Source organism: Oncorhynchus kisutch, linkage group LG17 (genome assembly GCF_002021735.2).
Source record: "Oncorhynchus kisutch isolate 150728-3 linkage group LG17, Okis_V2, whole genome shotgun sequence".
Taxonomy (NCBI): domain Eukaryota; kingdom Metazoa; phylum Chordata; class Actinopteri; order Salmoniformes; family Salmonidae; genus Oncorhynchus; species Oncorhynchus kisutch.
Window position 1 is genome coordinate 48,995,337 of NC_034190.2, and position 14,384 is coordinate 49,009,720.

Genomic DNA, 14,384 nt, shown 5'->3' on the forward strand with positions numbered 1-14,384 from the left:
GGAAGTCTTATTGTGGGTCTTGTACATGGGTTTGTTCCATTTACAGTATTTGGAGACCATTTGGAAGTTATTTTCTCCTCTCCAGGACAAAAGGACAAAACACTGATTGTCTTATATTGCAGCACAAGAACATGAACTACTTTACAGTATATACATGCTGTTACGCACAGCTTGGCTATATTAATGCTGCACTGTTTTTTAGGAGGCAAGTGCAGAACAGAGCATTGTGGTCACTTGCAGTGCACAATAGCCTTTTATTCTGCTCAACATTGTTCTAATTATGTTGTATGTGTGTGTATATGGTGCTCTCTCCTGAAGAATCGCTCTTCCGGGCAAATGCTTGACAGTAGACCGAGATAAAGTGGTGATGAATAGCTGTGACTCAGCCAGCTGAGCAATGGGATCCATGGAGGAAGGTGGACTTGGAAGGTGGACTCCCCATGATGCACTTTTTTGATTACAACACATGAATTTATGAAATATGGCACACTGCCCAGTTCGAATGAATGTTTTGTATTATTTATTTATTAAAAGGAAGAAGTTGAAAATGTTGAGGCTTTTGAAGATCTTTTGTAGAGGTTCCCAATTAGAGGAACGTGTGATCGTTTCTGAATTGGCACTAGTGCTTTACACACTCCGAAATACACATTTCAATTTGTGAGATTCTTTACAATTCACCATCCCAAACGACATTTGTTTTGCTTTAATTTTTTTTGTGTACTGTGTGTCGCATATATTGTAGCTATCCTCGCTATTTGAGCTATGTTACAATTACTACCAAGTGTGTTAACCCTATTTGCGCGATGCATATGGTGCTTTCTTTTTTCCCCACCAGCGACGCGGATTCGCTTCCCTGAACCGCCGTTCTCTACAATAGCATGAAGAATTAAACCAAGCATAAGCATATACACCGTTCTAATAATCCCCTCTGAAATAAAGTATTTTCAGATAATGGACTAAGGACATCTTCCATACCAGATGATGACCTGTTGACCTTTAGTACTTAGCATTTGAAGTGTTTGCCTTTTGGTATCTCTTCCATGTTCGTTCATGCGGTTTAATACATGACTGTATTGATAATCCCAGTCAGTATTGGCCTCTAGTAGCCTACTACTACTGATCCACTTAATGTACATGTCAGTGGGCTAGTTCTTCACTTCGATTGGTGTATTATTCTCTGAAGAGTGCACACTAGAACTCCACCCCATCCATTTTTTGTCTTTGGGAATGTGCGGTCACTGAAGCCATCAGTAATGGGAAGTGCATCGAGCGCTGGTGAGTTTCTCTTTAAACCAATAAAATCACTGAATTCCGTTGTGTCATTTTAACAGGGAAGAAGGAAACTGCGATCGAGATGCACTGCAAGTAGCCTGGTGATTTACAGAAGTGTCGGTTGGGGTTTGCGCTGTAATCGCCACATTCTCAGTTAAAGTGAATCGTTTGAATTGGAAATGGCTGGAAGTAAGTGTTGTTTATAAAATAAAATAAAAAGGTATTGTTCTGCCTACTACGAACACATTGACAGCTAGCCGCGCGTTAACGGGTCATTTTGCTGCTGACTGCATGCTTGTCATTCTGTCAAAACAGCCACGAATATGATGCTGGGAGGTTTTAGCTAACGTCTGTTTGGTGTTTTGTTGTTAAAGAGACTCGTGTCATTTCATAGTTAGATAGTGACTTTGGTGGGTAACCTAGGTCCACATCTTTTGTACAGAGCGTGGCTAGTTTGCTAGCTAGCTAACCTAACGTCTCCGTGTACAGGTGCAAATTCGTCTAAGTTAGCTAGCTTGGCTAGCTAAACGTACCCCGTGTTATTTGTGGTCACAGCACGGCTAGATGGGTTGAGCCCTTTTAAATACGGGATTGGGTGGAGGATTTTGCTAATAACATTAGAGTGGGTGGTGTGTTGTGACTATTTGTGTTTGCAAAGTGGAGAATGCTTATCCCGAGAGAGGTGCACATTCTGTAAACTGTAGCTAGCTAGCTAATATTACATTGACCGTTTAATTATCTCTCCCTGCTCTTGTTGTGGGTCCTCTCTCTCCCTGACCCAAGAGAGACCCGCCGGTGGTGCCATTGCACAACAAGGACCTGGTATGATTATGATTACTAGCGCTTACAGAAATAGTGATGTAACTGTGCCGTCTTGCATGTAGATTTTGTGTATTTCTAAGTGGACTTATTTAGTCTATTCCACTTACATATTATGTGACAAAACATCGATTTATAGCAATGTATCTTGATTTAGAAGAGGTACACAAGGACTTAAGTCTTTAAGATAAGAGTATTACTATTTTTGAAGGTGGCACACGTCTCGATTTCGTACCAGCCATATGAGAAAAGGTTGGCCTAAAATGGTGTAATGTCTTTACCATATGATTTGTGTTTATGGTGGTTTTATAGACTCTATAAAGTCTGTGTTTTTAAGTGTCCTTTTCAAATAAAGTGGCATTTGTCAAAAATATTTCGGGCTAAAACTGTTGTCCTGAAAAGAAAACGACAAGTGCTTCCTGAAAGTAGATCTACATTTTCCAAATATCCGTTCCTCTATGTCCGATATTACTGCCTATAGCACACACGGAGGTACAACTAAGAATGTTACAATCTATTGTTCTTTCACTTATTGGTGCCACCCTCCTCTATTTATCCCAAGGCGGTTTCGCTGAATGTCTAGAAAATTCATTGTTTGAAAGCAGTGTTTAACTTGTTTTGTGTTTGGAAAGTGGTTGTGTCTGTCTGTACTCCATTGGTATGAATCATGGTCAGTCAGTGCTCTAGTCTATTTGCGTAATGTTATGATATTCAACAAATAGTTTTTACTTGAAGTCACGCCTTCACTAGGCCTACGCTATTAAACTAGATCACAGTGTACTGTATTGTGTGTGTGTGTGTGTGTGTGTGTGTGTGTGTGTGTGTTCCTCCTACAGGTGTTCTCATAAATGTTAGGCCAATCAATCCTGTTCTCGATAATAACTTGTCTTTTGACATTTACCTTTGCCTAGGAAAAATGAGCTCCATTCCCCTCTCTCGGTCCGAGGTGTTTGGAGAGCTGCGGAAGGAGCTGCATGAGGATGAGGAGTTCCGTCAGTCCGACGCTCACATCTTCATCATCATGGGAGCATCGGTGAGGGGGGGGGGGGGGGGGGGGGGGATTATTTGATAATTTGATCAATGACCCTGCACGGTTTAGACTTTCAAAGCACTGTCAAAAATGATTTTGTATCGTTACAAAAGTTGTTTGAGTAAATGGAATGATGGATGTGAGTGTGTGTGTTGGATGCCTACTGGAGAGAGTGACTGACCAAATAAGTGAATCCGATTGTGAACATCTAACCTTTTTATGGACATTTATGAAATGCTCGGAAAATGTATGAGGGATTATGAAATGAAACCTGTAATACATTCTCTAGCTAGGTTTCCATTATATTGGCGACAGATTTTCATGCGAATATTCTAAAATCTGCATAAAAACAATATGCGTATTTTCCATAATGTTGTTTCCATAAAATGTCATTTTTGCATATAAAAGGCTGTGCGAGATGACGACGTGCACATAAAAATAAATTTAGCGGTTAAATTCCCATGTACCAAATAAATAAAGTTAGAGGTTTCCAACGCATTTTCAACTCTACTGGTGGTTTTCTCACCGAATTGGTTTTGTTACTGTATATAGAGAATGTGCCGACTCTGATATTTGCACATGCGCTCTAGCCAACAGTGCTATCTGCACTCTGTTGGCTGGAGTACATGTATAGCCTACATGATGAGGTTATTATGGACAAAAGAGCAATATTATTTTTTATATGTCATGGCAGCCGAGCATCGATTATCAGAATAAGATCCTCGATATTTATTGAAAAGGAGCATCAAGCTCATCACCTTGCACTTTCACCACCCTGTGAAGTTCATCACTTATTTCATCAGTAGCCTAATAAACTGCATGCTTTCCTGATGAGTTGTAGTGGGAGGACCACACAACATGTCATCGCGGGACTCCAAGCTTACTTCCATATGATGGTTGTTATATCAATGTTTGTGTGTAAAAGTGTTTCCACCAACATTTCTCGCAATATTAATTTGACCGACACAGAAATATCCCACCTTGTGTAGCGTGTTGTTTTGTCGACATTTGGAAAGTTTACGGCAAAATTTTCTGTTACCATCAGGCTTGTCATTACTTTTAATTAAAAAAATAAATAATTATCCGACATGTACTTTACTCGCATAAAAAGGTTGGTTAATGAGGAAGGCCAGATTAATCCAGTGCCTTAGATTTGCCAAACTATTTACTAAATGTAGGCTACCAAACTGCAGAATCTGTTATAACTATTTTATAAACACTTTATACTAGATTTTAGGTGGACATAGAAGGAAACACATTTTGTGAGAAAGTGTGTGTTGAAAATTTTTTGCGGAAAAGAGGTTGCACATGACTGTTTTGAGGAAATGTCTAAATTTCATTGAGACACAACAGCGCTTGTGTAACTAAGCAACCCCAGAATCACTTGGGCTTTCTGTAGTCTGGCCTTGATACAGAGAACATATCAAGGTTCCTGATTGTTGGTTATGATTTGGACACAGGCTGTTTGTTAGCCAATCATGGTCAGCTCAGACCAATTGTTAGGCAATCATTTGGTCACGGACAGTTTGTTGGCCAATCATGGTGTAAGAACGGATCTTTTGTTGACCAATTGTTTTGAGAGCTCAGCATAATGACCAAGATACCCCAGTCATTTAGAGCGAGTTTAACGAGCCAGAATTTCATATTTCCCACAGCCTATAATAATTTATTCTCCTTTCAATACCTACTAAGATTATCAATCCAGTGACTAAGTCCAGTCACTCCGAAGTTGCATTTTCTTCTACTATTTCCTTCTCTAGGAATGACACCCTCTCTAGGCCTACCCGGTTTATTTCCTGTTTCCTTGTTCTCTGCTGACTTGTAAGATGTGCCTAGTTGCTGATAAAGTGTGGGAGAGTAGTTCTGATTTTTAAAAAATGATTCCACCCACTTCTCTTCCATCTACTTTGTCCTGCTCTATTTACTTTTGTTTGAAAGGAGTGGAACGAGGGCTGAATAGTGCAGTGTCACTGTCTGTCAGCAGTTTCCTGTCATAGCAATAGAGGCAAGTCTGGAATCAGGATGGGGGAAGGGTAATGCTAAGGCAGAGCTGTGGTTTTTAGGAACAGTGATTGTACTACAAAAGGCTATGCATAGGCTACTGTAAAATATGCTTTGTTTCCAATGCTGCAGTCTGTCCTTGTCACTCCACAAGCACAAACCAATCACCAGCTAAACCAATCACCAGCTGGTTTTGCACGTGCACACCACCTCACTCAACATGGCCTCATTGCAGTTGCTGTGCCAATGAAAGGGTTCAGTAAATATTGCACGATTACCTTGGTACAAGGCACCATACAGGCTTGCCGGATGGTACTTCGCCTAATGGTGATGTAAGATTGTAGGCCAAATATTCATCTGTTGATACATGGCACAGGAACATGGTCACATTTCCAATTATTGAAGGTAATCTCAATGTTCACTTCACTGAAGCAATGAAAACAGTCATGGTGAGAGAAACTAGGCTATCTAATAAGGCTTATGTTTCATCACGTGACTCCAAGTTTACTTCGATATGATGGTTATTATATCAATATTTGTGCATAAACACGTTTCCACAACCATTTCTTGCATCATTAACAGCAAGATCCCACCATGTTGGAAAAAAATAAATATCTGTCGACATTTATACAATTGTACGGAAACGTCCTGTTTTCGTCACAGCAGTGGTGATAATATTTTTTATGGTATGACTTGCATAAAAACTGTGGATGGAAACGTTGTAATTGAGATGGTGTGTGTGTGAGAGAGTACTTTTGTGAAAGGGAGAGACAGGAATATAGTGGGATCGGTGTTCATGCCTCATCATGAACGGAACAGTGAAAAGAGATGTTTGCCGAGTCACCCCACATTTGCATTTTTCTCTCAGCTGAGGCGGGACAGTAGGCCAGCATTTCATAGCATATCAAGTTTAAAGGTGTAACTCAATGTGTAATTTTAAAGGCACACTAAGCAAATGATTCAGTATTACACAGCCAGCCAACACACCTCACTGGAATAGGAGACAGATAAGCTCACAAAGAACAGTCAATAAAGCCATTTGGATGAATGATTTATTTTTGAAGCATTTCCTGAAGTGACAAACATCAGATAACCCAGCATTCGCTGGAAAACATTACTGAGGGACCTGTGGAATAGTGGTGCTGAAACTAGTGAGGAATGCTTTGTTAGAATTATATATATTTTTTTGTGTTCCTCAGTTATTGTTCCTGTATTGATGTTTAACAGTGTAGCTCTGTCATCTATAGTTGTATTTATTTATTATGCTCTGTGGTGATAGGTAATCTCTCATTTATTCCATACCAGCTTTCGTAAGGGTTATTGCCTTCAGAATATTCTTTGGCTTTGTACTCTGCCAGTTTTCCTCAGGCTGTGTCGCTGCTGCTGCCTCTCTGTAGTAAGCAGTGCTCCCAGTTGGATTACTGCTATTGCATAAATCCTAAATAGGCCACTACAGCCTACTAGTAACTGTCCAAACTGCAAACAGCAGTAGTATCAAGTAAGGAACCCTTTTATTTATAGCCTTGTTTACTGTACTAGTAATCGCCACACTGACAGACCTTGAATGAACTGTCTTGTAGTGCCACTAGGCTATATAGGCCAGGGGCCTCTGTTTCAACTAACATTTTAGAGGTGACTAATCTGTGTTTTACAATGCTCTGTAGGGGGATCTAGCCAAAAAGAAAATCTACCCAACTTTATGGTGAGTATGTGTAGCCCAGGGCAGTTGTGAGGTGTCACGTAATAAGACTAATTATGAGCCTTTCTCTATTTCCCCCCCGTCCCCCGTCTCACTCAGGTGGTTGTTTAGAGATGGGCTCCTTCCTGAACAGACTCACTTTGTGGGCTTTGCCCGCTCTGACCTCACAGTGGATGCCATCAAAACTGCCTGCATGCCCTATCTGAAGGTAAGACTTTCCCATTAACACACCATCTAGCATTACACAAGGACCCACAGTTAATGCATTTGTGTTTGTGCTAAACACCAATGACATTCCTATCTCTCTGTGGTCCCAGGTGGCAGACTCTGAGGCTGAGCGGTTGTCTGTGTTCTTCAGCCGTAACTCTTATGTCAGTGGGAAGTATGCGGATGAGAGTGCCTTCTCCAACCTCCACACCCACCTGCTGTCCCTGCCCGGGGGTGGTGAGGCCAACCGCCTCTTCTACCTGGCCCTGCCGCCCAGCATCTACCACGATGTCACCAAGAACATTAAGCACCACTGCATGAGCACCAAGTCAGTGAGCCTGTTATGTCTACTGTAGTTCTGACGGTCTGTCTCGGACTCCCTCTCCTCTGAATCATTCTCTATTGGTAGGGACTGGGACAGGCCTGGTCATATTTAATCCACTTGCTGTATATGTAATTGGTATTGTCTGGGAAAGGTTGGTCATGAGATTAAAGTTCCTCTCTTCTGCTGTTAAATAACCAAAACAGGCTGAACTTCCCTCCCTATCTGTGTGTGTTTAGTAGGGGCTGGAACAGGGTGATTGTGGAGAAGCCGTTTGGTCGTGACCTGCAGAGCTCTGAGGAGCTGTCCACCCACCTCTCCTCCCTGTTTACTGAGGATCAGATCTACCGCATAGACCACTACCTGGGCAAGGAGATGGTGCAGAATCTCATGGTCCTCAGGTACAGAGATGAGAGAACATGAATAAACCTTGTCACAGACAGCTGTGTCTCTCAGCTATGTCCATGTCATCAATAAGTCTGAGGTTAAACGGTGGTAAATGTTCCAGGTTTGGGAACCGGATCTTTGGGCCCATCTGGAACAGGGACAGCATAGCATGTGTGGTCCTCACCTTCAAAGAACCCTTCGGCACCCAGGGCCGAGGCGGCTACTTTGATGACTTTGGCATTATCCGGTAGGGGGAATTGCCTTCGTGCATAATGTTATCAAAACCTCAATGAAGGCATTTATTCTTGCCATCTTCTACTAGTCCGTCTAACTTCTCACCACCAATTCCGTATTTTCTTTAGTGATGTCATGCAGAACCACTTGCTCCAGATGCTCTCTCTGGTTGCCATGGAGAAGCCGGCCTCCACCAGCTCTGATGATGTCAGGGATGAAAAGGTACAGTAACATGGGCACAACCTGTTTAAAGCCCAAAACACATCTCTACTTGACTTTACCATTGGCTCCTCTAGAAAACTACTGATATCATCTTTATAAGTAAAAAAACAAACAAAAAAAACAACGGAATCAACAATTGGTCTTCAAACCCATCACTTCTTACTTACTCTCCCTGACCACTGTCTCCCCCTGCAGGTGAAGGTGCTGAAGTGCATCGCCCCCATTACCATGTCAGATGTGGTGTTGGGGCAGTACGTGGGCGACCCAGAGGGAGAAGGGGACGCCAAGCTGGGTTACCTTGATGACCCCACTGTCCCCAAAGGCTCCACCCAGGCCACCTTTGCCACAGCTGTGCTCTACGTGCACAACGAGCGCTGGGATGGTGAGAACCTCTGCTTTCTCTCTCCATCGCATGGTGTTGCTTGTTGTGCTTTCACTGTCTGGTCAAACCAGCTCACTACTCAGTGATAACTCTTAACGGCCCAGTGCAGTGAAAAACGTTTTATCTGTACTGTACCAGTCAAAGGTTTGGAATCATGTAGTAGCCAAAAGTGTTAAACAAATCTAAATATAGCTAGATTCTTCAAAGTAGCCATCCTTTGCCTTGATGACAGCTTTTCACAAACGCATTAAGAAGGAAAGAAAATCCATAAATTAACTTTTAACAAGGCACACCTGTTAATCGAAATGTGTTCCAGGTGACTACCTCATTAAGCTGGTTGAGAGAATGCCAAGAGTGCAAAGCTGTCATCAAGACAAAGGATGGCTACTTTGAAGAATCTCAAATATATTTTCATTTGTTGAACACTTTTTTTTTGGTTACTACATGAATCCATATGTGTTATTTCATAGTTTTGATGGATGTCTTCACTATTATTGTACAATGTGGAAAATAGTTTAAAAAAAAACCTGGAATGAGTAGGTGTCCAAACTTGATTGGTACTGTATTTCCACATGGAGGTTCAAATAAAATTGTGAAAGTTATGATAATGCCCTTAGTATAAGAGCTATTTGAGGAGATTTCAGCCTGTTTTGGTGGGAGGTAGTTTTGGACTTCCATGGTCACATCACCATGTGGTAAATGAGTTAGACCAATAATAAAGAGTTTGAAACCTCTCTGCCAATAACAACACATTTTCAGTTTTCCCCTCCTAGCTCAAACCCCTCTGACAGTATTCGCAAAATTCTTGCTTGAGAAATTGCTCTTTTCTAAGAAGCTTTTTTTTTTTACCATTGTTTTCAATTAAAATAACAGTAAGGTACTTAATTGTTACCCAGAAATGATTTGATAGAGATAAAAACGGCTGCATTGGACATTTTTTAAATAACTATTTGTTCATCCAAAAGGTGTTCCCTTCATCCTGCGTTGCGGCAAAGCCCTGAATGAGCGGAAAGCAGAGGTCCGGTTGCAGTTCACCGACGTCCCGGGGGACATCTTTGGCGCGCAGTGTCGTAGGAATGAGCTGGTGGTGCGCGTGCAGCCCAACGAGGCCGTCTACGCCAAGATGATGAGCAAGAAACCAGGAGTGTACTTCCACCCCGAGGAGACGGAGCTAGACCTCACCTACAAGAGCAGATACAAGGTGAGATACTGAATGAGAACACACCCAATCATTCCTAGAAAAGGGACACCCACACACACTACCTTGCCACACTCTCCAATTTTAGCAACCCATATGCAGACACAAATGTTATTTGCTCCATTTTCACTGTAATCTTCTCTCCTCAGGATGTGAAGTTGCCAGACGCCTACGAGCGTCTCATCCTGGACGTCTTCTGTGGCAGCCAGATGCACTTTGTCAGAAGGTCAGTCCGTCTGTCTCGGCAGTTCCCTCTGTTGCCATAATGTTTTGTGTTATGTAAATAAGACCATGGACATGCATTAGGGTTGGGCCGTATCCAGAGTTCCCACCCTGTTTCTGTACCATATTATAGTATTACTGGAGGGGGGTGCACTCCCAGGTAGGAGTGTGCAGAGTACTCGGACAAAAGGAGTATCGTAGCAGATATGGCGAATTTTCATATTTCGTATTTTATAATTGACAGAATTACAAAAATATATCTCTTTCACTCAAACCGTGTGAAGCGCTGTGTGATCCGAACAACTATTGTCTAGGTCTTAAGAAAACGGGCGGGGTATCGGCTGAGCCTGCTGCAACGATTGGATTAGACCAAGCCGCTCTCCCTCAGAAAATCATACCATCGGCATTTTGAAATACCCCGGTATACAGTATATCGCCCAAGCCTAACATGCATTATTCTGTCCACTACATAGTGCCATAAGGTTGCTTCTCCCATTGGCTGCATTACTGTATGTGGTACTGTCCCTTACATTATATTTTCTCTTAGTGATGAGCTGAGGGAAGCCTGGAGGATCTTTACGCCTCTCCTTCATCAGATAGAGAATGAGAAGACTCCCCCCACACCCTACAAATATGGAAGGTAAGATTTACCAGTCACAGTTTAACAACTGACATCTCATGTCATGTCATTTGTCAGGGATATTGTTATTTTTGTGATGGATTTGTTCCTTTCCTTCCTAGCCGGGGTCCAACGGAAGCGGACGAGCTCTCAAAGAGGGTCGGTTTCCGTTACGAAGGAACATACAAATGGGTCAACCCCCACCGACTGTGAGAGAGGAAGAGGGATGGGTAGAGAAAGGAGGCAGGGTGGGGTAAATGAGTAGCGTTACGTTGCAATATGTTTGAATGTCTTTGGGTCTGGTGGTTTCTACTATTGCTCTTTCCTTTCCAGACCTGTCACGGCAACCGCCAAGAAAGACTAGGAAATATGGAAAGGAAGCTATTTAATAGTATTGGAGCATAGCCTAGGTCTCAGGTACTACATTAATGCTCTGGTGTCACTTGTATCTGTCAGGTCTTAACTAGGGAGGGAGGAGGTGCCTAACCACTGGGGAACAAGGGAAGAGTGAGCGAACACTAGCCCAATTCTGTTTCAGAATTCTGTTTCAATTCTGAACACTAGCCCAAATCCATTTCATCATGGATTCAGAAGCTGTGGTTGCGATCCGATTCTCTACCCTTCACCCAGGAGAGTGCACTTACTTCCAACATACTCATCACACCAGTCTATCCCATAAGGGGGGGGGGGTACAAGTGCAAACTTCGGACTGGGGTACAAGTGCAAACTTCGGAATGGTAGAGAATAGGACTGATTCCATTGAATGGGTGTAAGCATGGGCTGGAGAGGTTTCCACTTTCTTCAGTACACACTTCAGGCAGAAGGGAGAGAAACAGAATTAGGCTACTCTTAGACAAAACATTCTACAGCTCTGTGATCAGCTAGTGATCATAGCTACCAAAAGTTAGACCTGGGTGTTTTTACATGGAGACTGAGAACAAAACATGGATTAACCTGTTTTAATGGTGGGAATTACAATGAATGTCTACTATCCTCTGCTATTATCACCTGTATTAAAGGGGTACTTTGTGATTTTGGCAATGAGGCCAAAACTTGTGGATACCGTTATGTCTGTGTTCAGTATGAAGGAAGTTAGAGGTTGCTTCGTGAGACCCTGTTAACTACTGTAGTGTTCGCATGAAAGACTGGCATGGCTTAATCTTTGAGACAAGCATATGCTACTAGCAGGATCAACTATCTGCTATTATGCTAGTAGATACCTATAGACTTTATCATTGCGCTAACCTTAGTTAACATTTGCTTGCCCGACTACCTCGAACGTCCTTCATACTGGACACAGACACACATGGAATCCATGAGTCCATCTGACTCTGGGGAAGTAAATAAAGTGCCTCATTGCCAAAATCCCAAAGTTTCCCTTTAACAGATTAAGGTTTTTTCTATTAATGTAATCTTTTTGTTTTTCTTATGCTATTTTGGACCAAGCAAAATCATGATTGCATAATAATTGTGTTGAAGTGGGTTTAAAGCATGGTGGTTGAATGCAGGGGTCAATATTTTCTGCAGGCAGTTTCCTCTCCAATTTCTTACAAAGCAAAATTGTACAAGAACAAGGCTTTAGTGTGCTTAATTCCAAGAAAAGAGCTGTGACTTTCATTCCTTTTTGTTTACATTTTCAGGCCTATTAAGTTACTGAGGTTTGTTTAGAAACAAAGTCTGTCACAGGGTCAACATATGATGCCATCTTTATAATGACGTACTTTATTGCTATAGACCGAACATTCATGTTATATTTCCAAACTTGCAATAAACCAGTAATTTCTTCAGTGTGCATTCTCAATTGATACAGGTATTTTGTGTTAAGGGGTTGGTCTGTGTGTGTGTGTACACACACAGTCACGTTTGGACACCTACTCATTCCAAGGTTTCTTTTCACTTTTCTACATTGTACAATAATAGTGAAGACAGCAAAACTAAGAAATAATATATGGAATCATGTAGTCAACAAAAGTGTAAACAAATATTTTGAGATTCTTCAAACACTTTGATGACAACTTCGACAGTGCATGTCAGAGCAAAAACCAAGCCATGAGCTTGAAGGAATTGTCGAGGCAATTCCGTAGAGCTCAAACAGAAAGGATTTTTGTCGAGGCACAGATCTGGGGAAGGGTACCAAAAAATGTCTGCAGCATTTGAAGGTCCCCAAGAACACTGTGGCATCCATCATTCTTAAATAGAAGAAGTTTGGAATCACCAACTCTTCCTACAGCTGGCTGCCTGGCCAAACTGAGCTATCAGGGGAAGGGCCTTGGTCAGGGAGGTGACCAAGAACCCGATGGTCACTCTGACAGAGCTCCAGAGTTCCTTTGTGGAGATGGGAGAACCTTCCAGAAGGACAACCATCTCTGAAACACTCCACTAATTAAGCCTTTATAGTAGAGTGGCCAGACAGAAGACACTCCTCAGTAAAAAGGCACATGATAGCCCGCTTGGAATTTGCTAAAAGGCACCTAAAGAACTCTCAGACCATGAGAAACAAGATTCTCTGCTCTGATGAAACCAAGCTTGAACTCTTTGGCTTGAAAGCCAAGCGACACATCTGGAGGAAACCTGGCACCATCCCTACAGTGAAGTATGGTGGTGGCGTTATCATGCTGTGGGGATGTTTTTCAGCGGCAAGGACTGGGAGACTAGTCAAGATCGAGGGAAAGATGAACGAAGCAAAGTATAGAGATCCTTGATAAACCTGCTCTAGAGCGCTCAGGACCTCCGACCGGGGTGAAGGTTCACCTTCCAACAGGCCCTAAGCACACAGCCAAGACAACGCAGGAGTGGCATCGGAACAAGTCTCTGAGTCCGGACTTATACCCGATCAAACATCTCTGGAGACCTGAAAATAGCTGTGCAGCGACGCTCCCCATCCAACCCGACAGAGCTTGAGTGGATCTGCAGCAAAGAATGGGAGAAACTCCCCAAATACAGGTGTGGCCAGCTTGTAGCATCATACTCAAGAACACTCGAGGCTGTAATCACTGCCAAAAGTGCTTCAACAAAGTACTGAGTAAAGGGTCTGAATACTTATCTAAATGTAATCTTTCAGTTTTTATAAATTAGCCAAAAAATCTAAACGTGTACATTGAGGTAAAAAATAAATGAATAACCTAACAAAATGTAGAAAAGGTAAAGGGTTCTGAATACTTTCCGAAGGCACTGTGTGTGTGTGTGTATACAGTGGGGAGAACAAGTATTTGATACACTGCCGATTTTGCCGGTTTTCCCACTTACAAAGCATGTAGAGGTCTGTAATTTTTATCATCTGTGAGAGATGGAATCTAAAACTCTTCTTCCTCCAAAAAAACGGCGAGTGGAGTTTAGACCAGAAAGCTCTATATTTGTCTCATCAGACCACATGACCTTCTCCCATTCCTCCTCTGGATCATCCAGATGGTCATTGGCAAACTTCAGACAGGCCTGGACATGCGCTGGCTTGAGCACGGCGACCTTGCTTGCGCTGCAGGATTTTAATCCATGACGGCGTAGTGTGTTACTAATGGTTTTCTTTGAGACTGTGGTCCCAGCTCTCTTCAGGTCATTGACCAGGTCCTGCTGAGTAGTTCTGGGCTGATCCCTCACCTTCATCATGATCATTGATGCCCCACGAGGTGAGATCTTGCATGGAGCCACAGACCGAGGGTTATTGACCGTCATCTTGAACTTCTTCCATTTTCTAATAATTGCGGCAACAGTTGTTGCCTTCTCACCAAGCTGCTTGCCTATTGTCCTGTAGCCCATCCCAGCCTTGTGCAGGT

The 14,384-nt window shown here is 42.5% G+C and overlaps 1 protein-coding gene across 8 annotated transcripts; it reads left to right on the top strand.

Annotated features, from left to right (window-relative positions):
* Positions 1 to 1,118: 1,118 nt before the first annotated feature.
* g6pd (glucose-6-phosphate dehydrogenase) lies at positions 1,119 to 12,401 on the top strand. 8 transcript variants are annotated; one of them, XM_031793972.1, is made up of 14 exons: positions 1,161 to 1,275; positions 2,056 to 2,094; positions 3,003 to 3,124; positions 6,787 to 6,824; positions 6,921 to 7,029; positions 7,139 to 7,356; positions 7,590 to 7,751; positions 7,859 to 7,984; positions 8,100 to 8,193; positions 8,389 to 8,575; positions 9,541 to 9,776; positions 9,923 to 9,999; positions 10,543 to 10,635; positions 10,737 to 12,401. In XM_031793972.1, the coding sequence occupies exons 1-14, from the start codon at positions 1,254 to 1,256 to the stop codon at positions 10,825 to 10,827; spliced, it is 1,614 nt and encodes a 537-aa protein (XP_031649832.1). In that variant the 5' UTR covers positions 1,161 to 1,253; the 3' UTR covers positions 10,828 to 12,401. The 8 variants fall into 8 exon arrangements, with proteins under 8 accessions (XP_031649836.1, XP_031649832.1, XP_031649837.1 ...); XM_031793973.1 differs by having other exon boundaries at positions 1,239 to 1,275; positions 7,593 to 7,751; positions 10,737 to 12,399; XM_031793974.1 differs by lacking the exon at positions 1,161 to 1,275 and adding an exon at positions 1,322 to 1,461.
* Positions 12,402 to 14,384: the final 1,983 nt, after the last annotated feature.